Source organism: Lytechinus variegatus, chromosome 14 (assembly GCF_018143015.1).
Source record: "Lytechinus variegatus isolate NC3 chromosome 14, Lvar_3.0, whole genome shotgun sequence".
NCBI lineage: Eukaryota > Metazoa > Echinodermata > Echinoidea > Temnopleuroida > Toxopneustidae > Lytechinus > Lytechinus variegatus.
Window position 1 is genome coordinate 11,227,699 of NC_054753.1, and position 18,063 is coordinate 11,245,761.

The 18,063-nt window shown below is 38.1% G+C and overlaps 1 protein-coding gene across 2 annotated transcripts in view; it reads left to right on the plus strand.

Annotated features, from left to right (window-relative positions):
* Positions 1–1,140: 1,140 nt before the first annotated feature.
* Positions 1,141–18,063, plus strand: part of LOC121427607 (chordin-like) — a 61,986-nt gene continuing 45,063 nt past the window's right edge. The window contains exon 1 of one of the 2 annotated variants that reach the window (XM_041624088.1): positions 1,141–2,422. In XM_041624088.1, coding sequence (XP_041480022.1) covers positions 2,203–2,422 — 220 coding nt within the window. In that variant the 5' untranslated portion in view covers positions 1,141–2,202. The remainder of the gene's footprint in view (positions 2,423–18,063) is intronic. The other variant, XM_041624087.1, reaches the window with a different exon arrangement.

The following is an 18,063-nucleotide window of genomic DNA, read 5'->3' on the forward strand; positions in this document are numbered from 1 at the left end:
GGCTTCCGTGTATATATGGCTCTTGTCCAGAACGTTTTAAAACCGTCTCCAATAACTTATATTAAGTTTCTTAAAATTCTAGCTAATATTAAAATTCATACGAATTCTTTCTTATACTCGTGCAATGACATGAATGAGGTCAATTCGCAGTGACATCCCTTAATTCATTAAATGACTTTAAAAATTAATTTCCTCTTTTCTATTGGCTACTCTGTGAATGACCTTATAATATGTTCATATTACCCCCACCTCGACAACGTTAGCTAGGCCTAAACGATACCACGCACTTATTTTTTAACTTGAACCACGGGGGATACGTAAGTACTTGACTATTATCATGATTATGGGAACACTGAGGGTTCTATTATGTGTGTGTTTCTTATAATAAATAAGATTCAATTAATTTTTCATTTTGTTATTTTTTTATTACGTGCTTTAAATTTGTCCAGAGCCATCATGTTCATTTGAATCAGACCTTATTGAAATTACTTATTTTTGATGTTGTACAGAAGCATCTCGTTTTCAAGCACTGACCTATTTAAATTGACCAGAATGATTGTGGGGTCTGCTAAATAAAAACGAAAAAAACGACAAAGGCGATTCGAATTGTTGTTGATTTAGTTAAGTCATAATGTGATGTAAGTTCAATAAATGTGTTTTATGAGCACAACGCCTTTACAAATAATGAGCAGTCGGCCTATAACAAGAAAGTTGCAAATGCTTCAAACATTGATTTACCAAGAACATATTGCTTTACGTTTTAAACTCCCTCTTCTCATTATCTAAGAAACCAAAACATTAACATCGGCTACAACCGCTTCGATTTACGAAATAAAAAACGGAATATCACCATTTCATCAGAATATCATAGTCACCATTTTTATTACCTAAGCCATTCATTGAAACACTTTCATTGATTAGGAAAGCGCATTGAAGAATCGTAGAGATACGACTCTACGATTCTTCAATTCGTATTTCATTCTTTCTACATGCTTTCCACTCTTTACTTAACTTAAAGAGTGACGTCAGTAAAAAGCGACCAATCAGGGCGGCATTCCTCACTCGTCAGCGAAAGTTGTACGAGTAGCTATCGCACTATCCGAAATCCACTAAAATTCCACATTGACAAGCGCATTGTCGAACACTCGTTCATTATCCATGCGAAACGGTGAGTGTATATTACACACTCGGTAAAATAGCTTTTCTGCCATTCGTCATAATATTTCGCACCCGAACATCATAATCTGACGTTTCGCTCTGCATGAACCTTCGCACACGTGTTGGATATATACAAAGTCAAGTTCATAATCGAATAACTTGCACTCACACCCGCTCTCCCCTTCTCAACATCCGTTCTCTCCGAAATCCGATTCAGATACACAGTGTTCAAACGTCGGAGAAGTTAGGAAAACTTTTGAAGGATTGGTGTCTTGACCTCGCCAGATTCCTACTTGGGAGCCAATTGTGTATGGAATTGACTTATCGCCTTTTGTCACCCCTTTTCACTTTTAAATAATCTTGTATTTTTCATCACGGATACCCCTTACTTGAGCAGTATTCCTGGTCAATGACTTGCATGGATATGTGAAAGGCATTGGCGCTTTTTAAGTGGTTTCACCTCAAATCGGATCGGCGGGAAACGAGTCGAGAGTTCTGAAAGTTCTTAATTCGTTCGATATCAAAGTTATCGACTATCGTCTATTTATTACGTCGTCTGCACGTGGACATCAGGATGAAAAAGTGATTAACACATCCGTCTTCATTCAAACAACAACTTTCCCATGGTCAAAAGCAAGCCACTTTATCCAACCAATTGAATTCTAAAGTTGGGACAGTTGACTGATTTTGTCTTTTCTTTAGCTCGCATCTCCTCCCCTCCCCCTTCAATCCGTTGCTCTCACTCGCACCAGTACCGAGGGATAAAAAGCCGTGCGTACTAAGCGTAGCGAGGCATATCGCTAAGGGACGCCACGGGGAGTAGTAGTCTGACACATTTCGCTCGACTCTCCATTCAAAACTACTGTCTGTCATACCTGTCTTTGACATAATAATCGCTACCTCTTTTGGAACGGACTTCAGTGACATGTATCTGTCGTTATCTTCCACAAGTGTTTGCTAGATTGCTTATCCGAAGGACCATCAGGGCATTTCCACTTGTACTTTTTTGTGTGTTTAACTTGGAGGTTCTTCTCTTGGGGGACCATGTACCGCATCACACTTTACGCCGCCTTCGTCGGCCTGGTATGCCTGGGAAGTCTGATCGATGCCGTCGAAGCCCGCAGGAATGGAAGGAGGAGGAACAAGAATTACGGAGACGATTCTGCCTCAACTGGTGATGTTGACAAAGTGAGGCCGACGCCAAGGAGACCTCAGATCCCACTCAAGGCAGAGATACAGCCCCCGCATTCCAGAGGTGTCCCAGGTATGTGCAATTAGAATCCTTACGTTAGAAACCATGGGAGTATTGTCTATTGATTTTATCTCCATCATTTACCCCAAGCCCAAAACAAGTAGGCCTACCTTATTTCATGACACCGTGATACGGCTACAAAACTCAGGGGTTGCTAACACTGTTCTGCCACAGGTGTTTCATTTAGGGTTAACACGGGCATAACCGGTCACAGCCCATTAAGGCGGCTATACCTTGATATAATTACAGAAACACAATCAAGCACGGTTTTTTTTATTCTCATTACCACAACCTACAATGACCCACCTGTTTATGAATATCAATGGTTTCCAACCCCAACAAGAATAACCAATTTGCATCGCTAGGATGTAATTTTCCTCAAATCTTATCCAACTTGATTAAACCAATCTAGTCACGGTAATTTAGCCAAAGTTCCTATCAGATTTTAGATTATGATAAAAATCAAATCATCCCGCATATTTACAAGTTTAATCCAAATCATCCTCGAAAAAAAATATTTGTATACATTCCTTTTTTGCCATTTACACAAGCATGCCTTGAATATTTGCTCGAGCGATATTATTTGTGAAAAAAGGCGCCCCGTTTGGAGATGGTTATCGGGACCATCATTCGGAACAGCTCTGATTACAGATAATAGCAACTCGGTATCGTTTTGGGTCAGGAAACTCCTGTTCCTATTCTAGTCTATAAAGGGCCACAGACATACACAATTAGTTTGGAAAGAGTCGAACAAAGGACGCGGCATTCACAAATATTCATCGCAAAATTTACCGTTTTGGTGCTCTTAAAAATCGTAATCAAGCTTTGATTAGTGAGGATATATGGGAAGTATTTTCATATCCATGTGTGTGAGCGAGCATGGTGAGCGTGTAGTGTTTGTGCATGTGTGCTCGCATACATGTTTACAGAAGCGACCAAAGTTTTTAATGATGTATGGTAAAATGTTAGGGAAACCTGCTAAATGATCAACGATCGTTTTGAGCGCGATGCGAAATATCTGCACGATTTTTTTGAAATCCGTGTGAATTTAAGTTGTGAAGTTTTTACCCATGAACTTTACCCGAACAGCTGAGTAGCGGGAATGGAATGAAATGGAGAGAGGGAAGGGGGGGGGGGGGGGGAGAGGAGGGAGAGATTAATAAAATACCAACACGAACTGTAACCGCAGATATGGGAAAGATAGTTATTAATAACTGTTCGACTGTCAGTGTGACCTGGTAATAAGGTTAAAATGAATGATTAGATTCGAAATAAGAATAAAAACGTTGCCATCCGCAACAACCGCAAGATGCGCCCGATGGTTCCCCAAAGAATCAGCGAAAAAGAAAAATGGAAGAAAAAAAGGATGAGCAAAGATATTGCCAGGGACAGATAATGGCCATTTTAATATACTACCAGTGGCTCGTAAGTTGATGGTAATCGCTATCGAAAAGAGATATGCAACAACATTTGGGGGAACCTTTCAATACTCATCCTCGTGTATTTTTTAAGACCTAAAATACATCGTAAAAATACAATTCTATCATCATCATGATCGCAATTTTAAAAGGTCAGCTCAATGAACATTTTGTGTTCATTTTTAATCATGATTTGCAAAACGACATATGATGTGTGGTTGAAAATTCAAGAATGTTTTCAGAGACAAAATCGAATCATATAACTCTGTAAGCCATGGGTAACACGCACTCAAGTTCGATCTTTCTCTTGGAGTCTAGGGGTAATAATTTGTTTTGTTGGGGTGCAAATTTGTACCCAATGTCAAAGACTGGTGTTGCAATTACAGGTTGACGCCGAGGCTATTCGTAATTCGAGCAATTTGTCGCGTCAAAAATATGACTTTGTCGAAATAGAATTGATAAGGAAAACTTATGTTGCCGGGCGAGGGAAGATAGTTAGTGGTATAGTTTATAATGACTCGTGTATACTTCCAAATATACCGTCGTTTTCCTCTCTGTTTACTGTTGTACAACGTATAATTTACCGATATATTCTGATTACATTTACTGACGTTCGTATCATCTCAGAAAACATTGATCTAGTTCGTGTCACTATTCAAAGATGCTATGTCCATTCGTTCAATTTTGAATACAAATTCCTTTCAAAATAGATCAATGTATTGCAAGTGATGTTTATCAATACATATTATTTAAACAATTAGAATGAAAACTCTAACTCTGTGGGGCCATCAGCACACAAAAAATATACAACTGACATATTTAGTATACCGTTAGTTATGTAAATCATTTTGAGGTTAACCAGTTGAAAATTCATAAAATACCAGCAGATGAATTGTGTTTTTAATTAATAATTCTTCGGATTTAACGTCTTGGGTTTAATACTCAGCTAAATTTCACTTATAGCATTTAATTATAGCTAATACAATGGCATAGAGAATGCACGATAAATATCCACGAACTTTATTTCGTTTCCATTTTTCACAAATTCTCCATCTTGACCAGTATTTTCTTCTTTGGAACACGCTTTTCGTCACACCATTTACAATGGTTTACATTCGTTATACACCATCCAATTTCCGCCTGTCGGTACACTCAGAGAAACCCAGACAATAGAAAGTCATCACCATACAACTCCATCACGGATAGTTTTGTCTGATAATGATTGTGATATCAAAATGTTCATTATCCAAGTTGAACTTGTGGTCAAGAGATATATTACACGGTAAATAGTAAATGATTGACTTTAGCAAGGTTGGTTAGTTGAACGACAAAAAAAAATGCAACCATAATGTGTGGATGCCAATGAATTGGGATCTTTTTTAAATGGTATATTGATATATTGGCACGTTTAGAGGAGGTTTATAGGTGCTGTGTTACTCAACCGGAAAATTGGATCTGTAGTTATTCACAAGCTGAATTTCGTTATTATTTTACCCCAAATTCATTAAATCTTCCGATTTCACTATTGTAACTAAAACGAATCGACTTTGATTTTCATGGCAATTAATTCACAATCCATATTGAATTTTACTGAGATCTGAATATAATGTCATTATGCGCATACCACCACAGTGGTAGAACATGATGCTCCCATTTGATAAACGGGGGGGGGGGGGGGCGGGCTAGCGAGCCTTTGATTTTATGTGACGGTTCAAGTTGGAAATCATGTATGACAGGTGTAGACGGCTACTAATTTACGCCTCGACTAGAATCAGGGTCTCACTAAAATGCCGACAGAGCTTGGACCCGAATATAACCCCTTTCCTGTTCCCCTATTAGCCACAAATTTAATATTTTGAATAAGAAAGACCACCGAAAAAAGTAACTCATTCCCCCATTCATTAGGTGTGCTACTGCCCACCGTTAACTCTAGCTGTCTAGTGAAACACTTAAAAACAGAAAGAAGGGTGTACGTATTGTGATTAGATTCAGTAGGACTATGTAGCTCTTTTTTATATTAACTATCTTAACTTTGAATTTAAATTGAATCATCTGAATAATGCATCTGAAAATCATAATTCTATTGTTTTTTGTGCAAGCTGTTATTTTGGGGGCCCGTCAATGGAAACTAGAAGTTACTTTCGCACACTTCTAGATAATTCTACTCTACATTAATTGCTCAATTCTACAAAGATATATCGTGATGATATGATATCATTAAAGGGGAATTCAAAGAGAGTCGGCATTTTCTGCTCTCATTTGAAATTTGACGATGTTTGCTAGTTTATGTATACATCCAAAAGCATGCGCTATCTTATCATCGAAATATCAAATTGATGGAAAATGAGTTTGAACGGAATGTTAAAGAATGGGCTAAACTGAATCGGAACTGTCTCTTTATTGGGCAGTGTGGGATGGTCGTTAGATGTTTTGCCGAAATAAGAAAGCATCAAAGTACAAAATACAGATTTTTATCACTTTTCATATACATATGATTCATGTTAAATGTAGTGGAATATTACTCTCTTGATTAACTGAAAGTAAAGAAAAAAAAACATTAAATCAGCGAAGTGTTAAGAGACAAGCAGTAGACAACCTTATTACATGCATTCAAGCTTCAGACAAAAACCTCATCGCACTCCGTATTTCTTGCTCGATAGATTTATCGCTTTTCTTTTGAAGAAGGTGTTTGATAGCTGCTATTGATAAATGATCCAATTCCTTCCTTGGCAGCTGCGCACGACTCTATTATCACCCAAAGAGAATCAACTTTTATTGTCCTTTCACGACCAATCATCGAGTCTATACGATTTGATGACCGAATGCCGTCGAACAATGCCGAGCGGGGTGACGAACAATGCCGAGCGGGCTAGGAACAATAGGGAGGGAGAAATCGATCAATTTGTACGACTCAATAAATCTGAAAGGGGGAAATTAGATTCGGCGTGACAAAAGGGAAGTGATTTCCTACTTGAATTCAGCCGAGATTTGCCTGTCGGGGAAGCGGGGGACAATGTGGAAAGTAACAGACTGTAGCAATATCATTGTCAATTAATTACTGGTATCAGCCGCAATTATGTACACATCTAAGAGGAACAGGTGAGATACGGAAAGAGTCTTTTACCTAACTGTCTCGCTACAAGCTAAATCCAATCCTTTTCACTGCCGATAGCTAATCATCACAGTAGATTAAGCATAAACAGAAAGGATTCCCCTTAATGTTGTCGCTAAAAAGCGAGGTGACGAGATTGGCGAAACGCACAAAAGGCAACCCAATGTTAACAAGGAAACCAAATTAGGGTTGTAATGATTAATTTTCCTCTCTTTATATGAACAAGTAGAAGATTAATAGTGAATATGTACTGAAAAATATTTAAAGATACTCGGTGACATCGGCATGGTTGAGGGTACTGCCACTAAAACTGAACGATCCCATATTTTCAGGAGACGGCATGAGTGATGCAGGGGGTCAAAAGGGTGCCGAGATCGAACGTGCCTTTAGATCGGGAGTCGTACTTCCCAGTGACACGGCCAATTTGTTTTAGCAATTTTTCAATTATTCGCCTTCCCACCCGTACTGAAAGCGGTTCAACTACTACAGGATAATTATAATGTGGACGTTTTTCGAAAGAGAAGTTCATACAACACGCTTTAAGCCAGATTTCCAGTGTCTTAATTCATGAAGAATCACTTTTTAAAAGTATCAATCGCATGGACATATCCATATACACACAGGCATGAAGTAAATCTCAGACCGACCTCATTTTGGAGATTAACACAAATTTTGAGGGAATTTTAGGGAATTTTAGGGAATATTTTTACTTGAATCAACGTATCATTCACCCAAAGCCATGCGTCTTGTCAGTGTTTGATTAGTTTTTGGTTGATACAAATTCTCAATTATTTTTAAAGCTAAATTGAAACTCTAAGAACGCGCACTCCATCCATCACGAAATATTCCTGTTTAACGTAGTTTTTAACAAATTTTTCACAAATTTCGATTTTCAAGTTGAAGACGACAAAGTGCCGTATGAACATTACTAATAGGGGTCAAGCATAAAGCATAGCCCTAAAAAGAAAAATTAAATTGATCAAAGAAACAAAAGACAATCTTGAACTCTATCACAAGTTCGTCACCCCGAGTCCGTTAGAGTTTTTACGATAATTTTCCCACGTCCTCGCTTGGGTTGGAATATGATTTCATCTTCCTTTGCCCAAATATGGAACACAAGTTCAAGTGATGTGGTAGGAACCATTGCTTAGTCTCGGCTGAATGATTCTGGATGTTTGATGTTGACTTTCATCCGTTGAAAGGGCGGGCTGTGGCTTTTCGGTTGATTTATCGCGGTAGTGGAGGCGTGAACAAGCCATCAAGTCGTACCTCGCGTCCGACATTGTTCTAAACTCCTTGAAGTGTGGCTGGTGGATTTGATGCTTCTTTTACTTCTTGAAATTAAATGAATATGTTTCTTCCTTTAATGTCAACTTAGATGCACTAATTCACCAGTAAATATAGTATTTTCAAACGGGGAGGAATTAATGGGAATGAAAATTATCTCCCTCTGATTTCGAATTTTAATGTTCTTTGACTTCTTGTGAGGATCTTTGAAAGAAATCGGAAAAGGCGTGTGCCCGTGTACAAATCAAAATAAAATAAAAATAAACGTCTAGGTACTTGTTAAAGCGACAATGCGTAAAGCTCATATTTCACTCGTCCATTTAGTAAGACAAAGACCAATGTTAATTCACGTTGAAAAAGTGGCAAAATGACAAACTATTGTACGATTCAAGGTATTCTGTAATGAGAAATCAAACAAGCAATAAGGAGTCGATGATTATTGAACAGAATGTGACATAGACTTCTACGAATTATAGATAAGACGATTAATTGATGCTATATATAGAATAAAATAAGAGCATTGCAGTTCATACGCACAGTGCGTACATATCATTTCTGTCCAAAAAAACCCGACCATTTTCAGAACACATGGAATGTGGGTTCAATGAATTCACACTTAAAGACAACTCTGTATTACTTCTAAAACCAGAAACAAAATCTCAGATATTTTGGTAACAGACAAACGGATAAAAGAATAACGTTCTGGAAGGACAGTCCTTTTCAAATCCTTCACAAGTTTGTAAATCTTGTTTTAGTTCTGCTAGATTCGTGGGGATTAAAACAGTGGAGAAAAGCTCTCCTGGCGCTGGGTCCGTGTTAGAATTTACTCATTCACATCGTACGGCGCCAGTGTACAGCGCACATGGGGGTAAAGACAGTCCCTGCAGGTTAATATCATTTTGTTCTATTGTTTTCGACACAGCGGTGTTCTTTTCATATAATATTGATCAATTCTTAAACAAATGTTATTTATGAATTGAAATATATCTGTTGCAGTGCTTAGAGAGCCCCCGTGTGGATAACCGTTTCCCTCCACAAAGTTCCCCAGGGAAAACCAATTAAGCCAGAAAATTACTGAATAATTATCTGTCGACATTGGTCTTTGACTCCTAATCGACCACAATTTAGAGAACTCTTAACAAACGTATATCATGCATGAATTCTGAAACTGATTTGTATGTTTTGATATCAGATAAGATGGCTATCTTGTCGTGTCATCTCGACTATCTAGATTTCCCGTCAAAAGAATACCGCAATGAGTGGGAGAAACACAACTAAATGTTTTGCTTTGTGAAGTCGTAAAAAAAATATAGATTTTCTGGGGTATTTTCTTCTTGTAAACACTCCTATTTGAGCAAACCGCGTTTATGATAGATATTTCCACAGATATTATCATCACTATTGGTTGTAAGGGCCCGTGTCGTGGTGTAACCTATGATAATTCGGCGTATACATGGACTATTATGTTGCGACACAATGCTAGCAATGTGAATGCCCGGCAATGAAAAGTCGAAAATATTTGAGATGAAAGGATAGACAGTAATATGTGGGTCTTCTTGCCTTTGTACGGCCGTGGCGAGGTTTTTGTTGGAAAACAAAATGAATAGGTGATTTTCATTCCATCTTTTGAATCGTGTTTGGTTGCCGGTGGATGCCATGAATGGGAAAACATCCTCGGTATATTATACATGTCAATACGAATAATATACATGACACATGAGGAGGGGTTTGGGGCTATTACCTGGGGGAGGGGTTGAGGGTTCATGAGCCAGGGGGAGGGGTGAAATGTCAATTGAGATAACATGTCTTATGAGGAGGAGATATGGCTACATGCAGGGGAAGGGGGGAATAGGATCCTGAGATCGGGCAAGTGAGACCATGTATACAGAATCGACATGGCATATGAGGTGGGGTGGGGTAAGGAGGTGGGATGGGGTAAGGGATATTAACTGGGTGAGTAAACCAAGTCAATACGAAGAGGGGTAGGGTTACCAGAGGCAGGGAGGGGAAGGTAAGGGGGGTATAGGGTTCGTGAGACGAGGCGAGCGAAACCACTTGATTATTGTTCATAGGGCTTTGCAGCGATATCTTCGTAGACCCACGCGTAGAGTTTTGTGTATGATTTGCCACAATGCCGTGACATGACTGTTGGGTCACACAATAGAAGAACATATATAACTCAGAAGGTGATTCCGAGGTTCTATGTATGTACCTCTGAAAAGGGAGACTGAATAGAACTTTCTAGTAATTCAGGGCCATGAAATGTATCTGGCAATTCCCATTCTATGGAGACCACTTAAGAAATGCTTCTAAAAGTTTCTTGGAGAATATGGGGGGGGGGGGGGGTTAAAAAAAGACAAAAAACAAGAATATAACCTTTTTTACGCATGTGGGTCCGTAGTATATTTTGGGACGAATATCATCCCTCAAATTTGTCCATAGCTTGCTTCAGCGGCTGATGTGTTCTTGAAGCACACATCCTAAATTTGAGCTTGACCTATATTCCTGTATGTTTTCTCCTATAGTCTTTCTCGCTGTCTATCTTTCACATTCTCTCCCCCTTTCTCCCCAGAGCTCTCTCTTTCCTTCTCTTCTCTCTATCTCCCTCTCTCTTCTTCTCCTCATCCATACATCCATCTTCCACCCCGCTACATCCTTGCTCCATGAGCGACCTTTCCTGTCTCCAGTCGACCGGTATAATATGGGTCAGGCGTATCGCCCAAGAAAAAGGGCGGCATGAAGGATGGGGGAGGGCTCCAGCTTAGCAATCTATTAAAAAACAGGGAGAGAGGAGAGGCATCTCCATGAATGAAAATAACATTTCTCATTAATGTTCATGAATATTCAGTAAGTTCAGGTATCTTAAGTCAGTGATTGCTAATTATGGGTGATTATGATTGCAATAGGGGAAGAGGGGGGGGGGGGGGGCTGGTCACACCCACAATCACCATACATATTTCATTCGTCCCTTATTTCCCCTATACCTTGATCCCAAAGATCTAGTATTTTAATCTTCCAAACACGAATCTTTCAAAGAATTTACAAACGCTGCTTTCAAGCGGAAACTCGAGATCGCAGCGATGAGGGAAGGAGACGGTTTTGAAAAAAAAAAACTAAATATCGACAAACGGTCAAATCTAATTTCACAGTTGACGAAGGTCCTTGGCTTACCTATATTTTCATCACAGATATTTGAAAAGGAAAACGCAATGTTGAGATTGGAACGGGCAACCGACCCATCCAGAAATCAATAAGTAAAACATAACCCATTTTAAAATGTATGTTTTAAATAACCCCTTTTCACTAGACTGATCGATAACCTTTAAACGGTCTCTAAATAAAAGTGGTACACTTTTAGATTTATTTTTGAAGATTAGGGCCTAAATGATTTTAATTGGCATGTTGTTTGAATCGAAGCTCCTTGAACGTTATAGAAAGTTGGTGTAAGAATAGATCTTAGTTTTTCTTCGACGAGTACTGCTAATAAACCAGTAATTCGCATTTTCAATTGATAAGCTTTGCTTGGATATTAACATCCCTCTATTATGGAACGCCACTGAAGTGAGGGATATTTTGATTAAAATCGTGACACCTCGAAACACCAGCGACTTTAAGAAAAGTTTCTTATCGTTTAAAATATAAATGATATCGGAAGTAGGGGCTCGAGATTTATTATTATACATGTGAAAATGGACAATAATACCCGAAGAAGGGGGGGGGGGGGGGAATGAGTGCGATTGAAAAGAAGAAGAGGAATTTTATAATGGGTTAGACGAAAATGAACAAGTTTTTTTTTCTCAAAACAAAATGGTCATCGCTGTAAAGTGTGGCAATCCTATTAGGTGCCATAGCACCAGTATCGTCATCAAACATGATGAATCAAAAGTAGCAAGAGCGAAGAAGAAAAGGGAGAAAAGAAGACGACCTGGGCTCTTTAGTTCACTTTAACGATCTTAAGTAATACCCTACACAAGAATAGGTCCTACTGGACAATATTAGACGATGAAAAGTGGCGATACAATAGCACTTTATAGCACAAATAGAGAAACTTTACAAGCGGAAGACACCTAAATGCCATTCAAGGAAACAAAGGGAATAATAAAGGAAGAGACTGCAAAAACGATTCAATGAAACAGAAGCGATGGGAAGAGGATAGGTGTATCTTTTTTAATAGCTTTCGGAATTATTGCCATTTTATGTCAGTTGGTATTCCCTGCCTCGTTTTGTCATTGAAATAGGAAAATCACCAAACTCTCATTGAAAGACCTCATGGTATGCATTTTCTTATTTTAAGTTTTTCGACTTTAACTTATTTGAAGTTATGATATCGATTTCATTAATCTACATAAATACATATTTTTACAGTAGGGATATACTTCCAAAATTGTAAGTTTAACGATAAAGCCCCATGTTTATATTCGTTTACCAACCGATGGCTAAAAATTGGTAGGTCTTGATTTTAGACAACTAAAAGGTTTTCTTCTATTTTTAAGTAATTTCATTTGCAAACAAATTTTCGATGGTTTTAGACCTATTTCAGAATATATTCCAGAATATATACTCTCTGCATGACTGGTAAGCAAATGGACATACCTTTGATGGAATATGCAGAAACATTAAGGCACCCACGGAAAATTGGAAATATCGGACAATCTTGACCAAAAAATGCCCACCTCCCACCAAGCGATTCATGCCCCAAATTCGGCAGCGCATTCACGCGCCCCCATACCCATATTCCCAAGGGATGTCGCCGATTTTCCCGGGGACGAGGTGGGTCTATTGTGCAAAAATGGTAGATCAACATAAACTACTTAATGATCATTAAACATCGCGGAAGAGGCCAATCGAATCCCAGGATTAAAGAAATGGAAGATGTCTTTAGGAGAATTAATGCCAAAATCGGTGATTTATATTACTAGAACCTCTTTAAAAGAGACCTTTGTCATGTTTGTTGTTTTGTTGAAGCTATTTTTTAAGCACGGGTTTGAACAGGTCACAGCCCGTTCATCCATCGTCATATTAGCTCAACTAAGTTTATATTTACGCAATTTGCATGAGAGATTGAGAGTGGGGAGGGGTAAAAAAAGATAAAAAAAGGTCGCTTTTGACATTAAATAATGCATTGCCGGTCCCGATGCAACAAGGAAAAAAAATATGATAGCGAATCGACAAACATATTTTTTTTATATTTATTAATGTATATTTGTCGAATCGAATGTATTTTGCTCCCAGGGATTACGATCGTAATTTCAGCAACGATCATGTTTCCAAATCTCATCTTGCTATGACGCGTTCTCACTGCTGCGTTAATCCGTTGACCGATATATCAGCATTAGAGCATAATGGCTTGACTCTTCGGGCCCGCTGTAAATAGCGTTCCGTTTAAACGCTTCCATTTTTGTATGTCGTAATTGCGCGTTTCTGTTTAGTCAAAATTAGATTATGTTTGATTTATTTAGTTTGTTTGATTGTAAAATTCTATTTTAAAATGGGTCCCTGGTTTAGTTCGTCGTAAGTAATCATTGTAACGGTTAGCGTTAGGTTTGTAATATTTTTTGTTGTTTGAAGTATACATCAAGGTTGCAAATGCAAGGGTTTAACAAATATGTGTCCCGGAATGACGATGTGTCCACGTCGTATCGTGCAACCGTTAGTTACACTTTCAGCTCAGTGAATAGGACCCCCCTCATCCTATTTTAAGTGTCATATTTTTGTTTTACGGTGAAGCTTGGAATTTCAGAGGTCAGTCTTTGATTTATCCGTTCATGGATGATATCATTTTCGGCATGTTTTGGCGATCGGGGTGTCTGTTTTATGATCGGAGATGCACGGTGGGGGAGGACACATAAAGCTGACCGTAACATCGGACACTGGTCATGCTGGTTGCGACGTGTGTACCATGTGTAGACACACTTTAAAAGCGTGTAGTTTTAACTATATACCTTATATAAATACAACATGACAGCACAAACTATGAATCATTATCGTAAGAAAAGGCCTACTTTTGATAAAATTCTATGGTTCCGAAGAAGAGAAACATATAAATTTCTGTGCTCGGACAAACTTGGCGACAATAAATCAGACATTTGAAATGGGAGTTTTGGTTAATCAGAGAGAGGGGTAAACGGAAGGAGGGGGGGGGGGGTGGACAGTGACAAGGTCTTTAAAAACAAGAATGTTATGAATTTTCTTGATTTACGACAAGGCAAAGTTACGGACACCGTAAACGTTGGTCAAATAATCAGAGCATGACACACAATATAAAGTGTGAAATCAGTATGACCTTCATGGTAAAACTAATATTCCATCAAGGATAAAAATGCTATCGGAAGAAGCTAAAAAGTTAGAATAAATTATGATGTCGTTGAACTCGATAGTAGATCAAGTGTTTGATACATCGGGATTAAGATTAAGTTAAAAATATGAAATGGAAGAAAGTCGTATGAAATTGAATGACGAACGATGAAAGTGAATGACGAAGAATGAAATTGGACGAAGTAGCCTTTTCATTTAAAAAAAATAACTTGAGGGATAACAAAGAGGAAATATTTCATATATTATTTGAAACGTGACAGTTCTCTCCGTGACTAAACTTTGATAATAGAGCCAAATTAACTACCACGAAAACGCACTACTCTGGCATTCATTATAATTAGATCGTCCCTTCATGTCAAGTATAATGATTTCATCGATGACACTGCGGTGGGGATTTTATTATTTAAATGGATTAAAGATCAAACAGCAAAATCCAATCGTACAATTGTACATTCATCATGTTCATTCGCCAGTCATAAAGAGATCTCTTTTATTTTGACAAATTTTATTATGAATCACATCCCACCATCGGCCGCGTGTCCGAAGTTATAGAGCCCGGCAAGAAAATGGAAATATTGGCTGACATTCAAGAGGTGTTAAATTCCCGACCTCCTTCCAAACAAATACAACAAATTTCCCGCCTCTTTTACTTACCTCTGTTTTTTGGCTAAGTAAATCACACACCCAAATGGGCTCTTCAGCCGTCTGCTCACACAAACCACACCGGGGAGCATCAGGGAGGAAATATGTCTCTGTCTGAGTCATGGCCCGGTCGATCACAGCTACGTCTCCCAACTTTCTCTCGTCCACCGTCGAACCTTTGTCGGAGGACCCCGTCGCCGCCTTCATCGCTATTTACGGTCAGCGAGTCGACAGGTTTACCCCTATACAGGCTCCGCTATCGCCTCGCCTGGTTCATGGCGGTGACGAAGTCGATGCACCGTGGAAGTCTAAGGCTTAATCCCATTGCGTTTCATGATTCACCATTTGTGGCCAACTCGGAGCTTTAATTTGAATCGCATTTGTCCTTTTTTTTCTCTCTTTTCCTGTTTTTATTAATACATGTAAGTCAAAGATTGCACGGGTCACGACAAACGTCGAATTATCTAGAGGGTAATTCAATCGTTTTGAGGCACATGTTGTGACATCACGGCGGAGTCCCGAATACACTTTTGTCACCTTTAAGGTATTGTTTTCCTCTTCTTTCTCACACTTGTGAGAAGATCGCAGACCATGCCCTCTGAAAGTGATCTTATTCTAACTGAATCCATATATACGTTGTTGTTCGAGTCCTGATAAATCATTACGAAAACAAAAAGCATATCAGAGTTATAAACCTAACTAGAAAAGTATCCGATTTCACGTCCCACCATTTTAAATACAAATATGCAATTCAAAATCTAATAAGATAAATAGGACTGATTTAATTTGATATAGATAGGATGGTTTGATATGAAAGAAGAAAAGAAGGAATTATTGAAAAATAACACAATAAGACAATAAGAATAAAAAGGCGATTAGAGTGAAAAAAATCCTAAAATTATAAACCGTAATCATTGTGGCAAAGCAAAGCCCTTATTTAGTAACAGTTATCTCTGTCCTTAGAATAATTATAGTTGTTGAAGGGAAAAATAGATGGCTCCCTTTTTATATTGCTTCGGGCTTGGAATCTTCCCATTCTTCAATTGTACACCGAGAAATAATAGCCGCTTTATGATCATTATTTGCACGAGATACGCAAGTGAGAATGGGATCAAACTCGACCTGAATGGACTCATACAACAAAAGCTCGTTCCCGTTTTCAAAAGAGGTATGAATGCATACCAAAACGATTTATACAAAGACGATAATGTGTCTTTAATGTCATGTCGTGCAAGAAATGCTCTGTATGCTTGATTAATTGTTGGTTGGGATATTTACGAGCCGTTTCTGTAAAATTCGCTTCCCCTTTTTTCGGTGGAAGGTATCAAGAAGAAAATCACCATAAATACGGGAAATCAGATTATGGAGTGACAAGGATTGGAAATGATACTCAATACTTTTCAAGCAGGCAGTGGAAGGGAGGGGGGGGGGGTGTAATAAAAACAGACTTCTCATATAAGTAAAGAAACATTGACTAAGAAAGAGTCCGTTGCAATTACCTTTTCATCTACAAGAAAGTTAGTCAAGATGTTTGACAGATTATCTCGATTGAAATCAGTTGAGAAAAATATGGTTACGTTCAATTTCTGATGAATATTGAGTCAGAACAGCTTGGAATCGTTGAGGTAATGTAGACTACACACTTTTATGGAATAAAACATTCTTCTACTCATGGGCAACTTGATCTCCTGGGCGAGATAAACGTCATGACTTCACAGGAACTCCCAATGAATATTAATAAACACACTGTTTTAAACAATGTTTTCATATGCTTTTTTTACACACTAGTAAGTGATATGGTTTACTACCAAGAAAGTATTGTATCTTATGTCTTGTGACATCATACTAAAATTGTAAATGTTTGTTGAGTTACTAAGAACAATGACTTTTGCCCTCTAGATGCCCTACAAGAACGATTATGAGATTGTGTGCATTCCGCGGTAAAACTAAACTAGGAATCATAAATTTCGAATTTCGTAGAGTCAATGCTAATAGACGTTGATAAAAAACACTTTCATTTTAGAGAAATAGTTACATGTATATAGTTCTTTGAATTGTTAAAAGGCAAAAGGCAGAAACAATTTCGAACATTTTTTTTTGTTATCTGAAAAAAAGTTTATGAAAACGTACTAAATTCTGCACAATTTGTATTTATTGTTTTGTCTCGGTATAGACAGAGGACTTGAGAAGTTCATTCAGCTTTCGTTGCTTTCGATTAAACTAAAATAAACTTAATATCGAAAACGAAAAAAAAAACAATTTCAAATCGAATTTGAATTACTTTTTTCTGTGGCTTCTAAATCATTAAAAGTACCTTCAGTCAAAAAACAAATATGAATATCCGTCTCTTTCAATAACATTCCCCAATATATCAATAAGATATATAGCTTTTTATTATATTCACGTCGCTTACAAAAGGGTATTACAACTTTATCAGCGATAAATGCATTCTACTCGAAGATTACAACGCCAGCCAATTGAAATAGAGTAGAGAGGAAGAAAATATATCTATATATTCGCGGGGGGTTTGACAATAAAAATGAAATACATATGCTGATGTTGGAAGAGAAAGAGAGGAGAATATAAAAATTTTGTTAAATGGACATACGTCGTTTAGTTATATTTCTCTGGCGCCCACTAGTTAACGTGTCTAGTCTGGAAGTCTGCAAGGTGATCCGAAACTCTTTTATTTCTCTTCTCCTATCCTCATATATTTCCAGCTACAGACGTGATATATATGTCTTCTTCCTCTCCCCTCCGCATTCAGAGGAGGAGGATAATAAGAAATATGGTAAATGCAAAAGACAACATTGGTTTTGCTAAATGAGGCTCAATGTCCCGGGATTTAATGAGAAAAATGAGCGCGCCAAACAGCATGT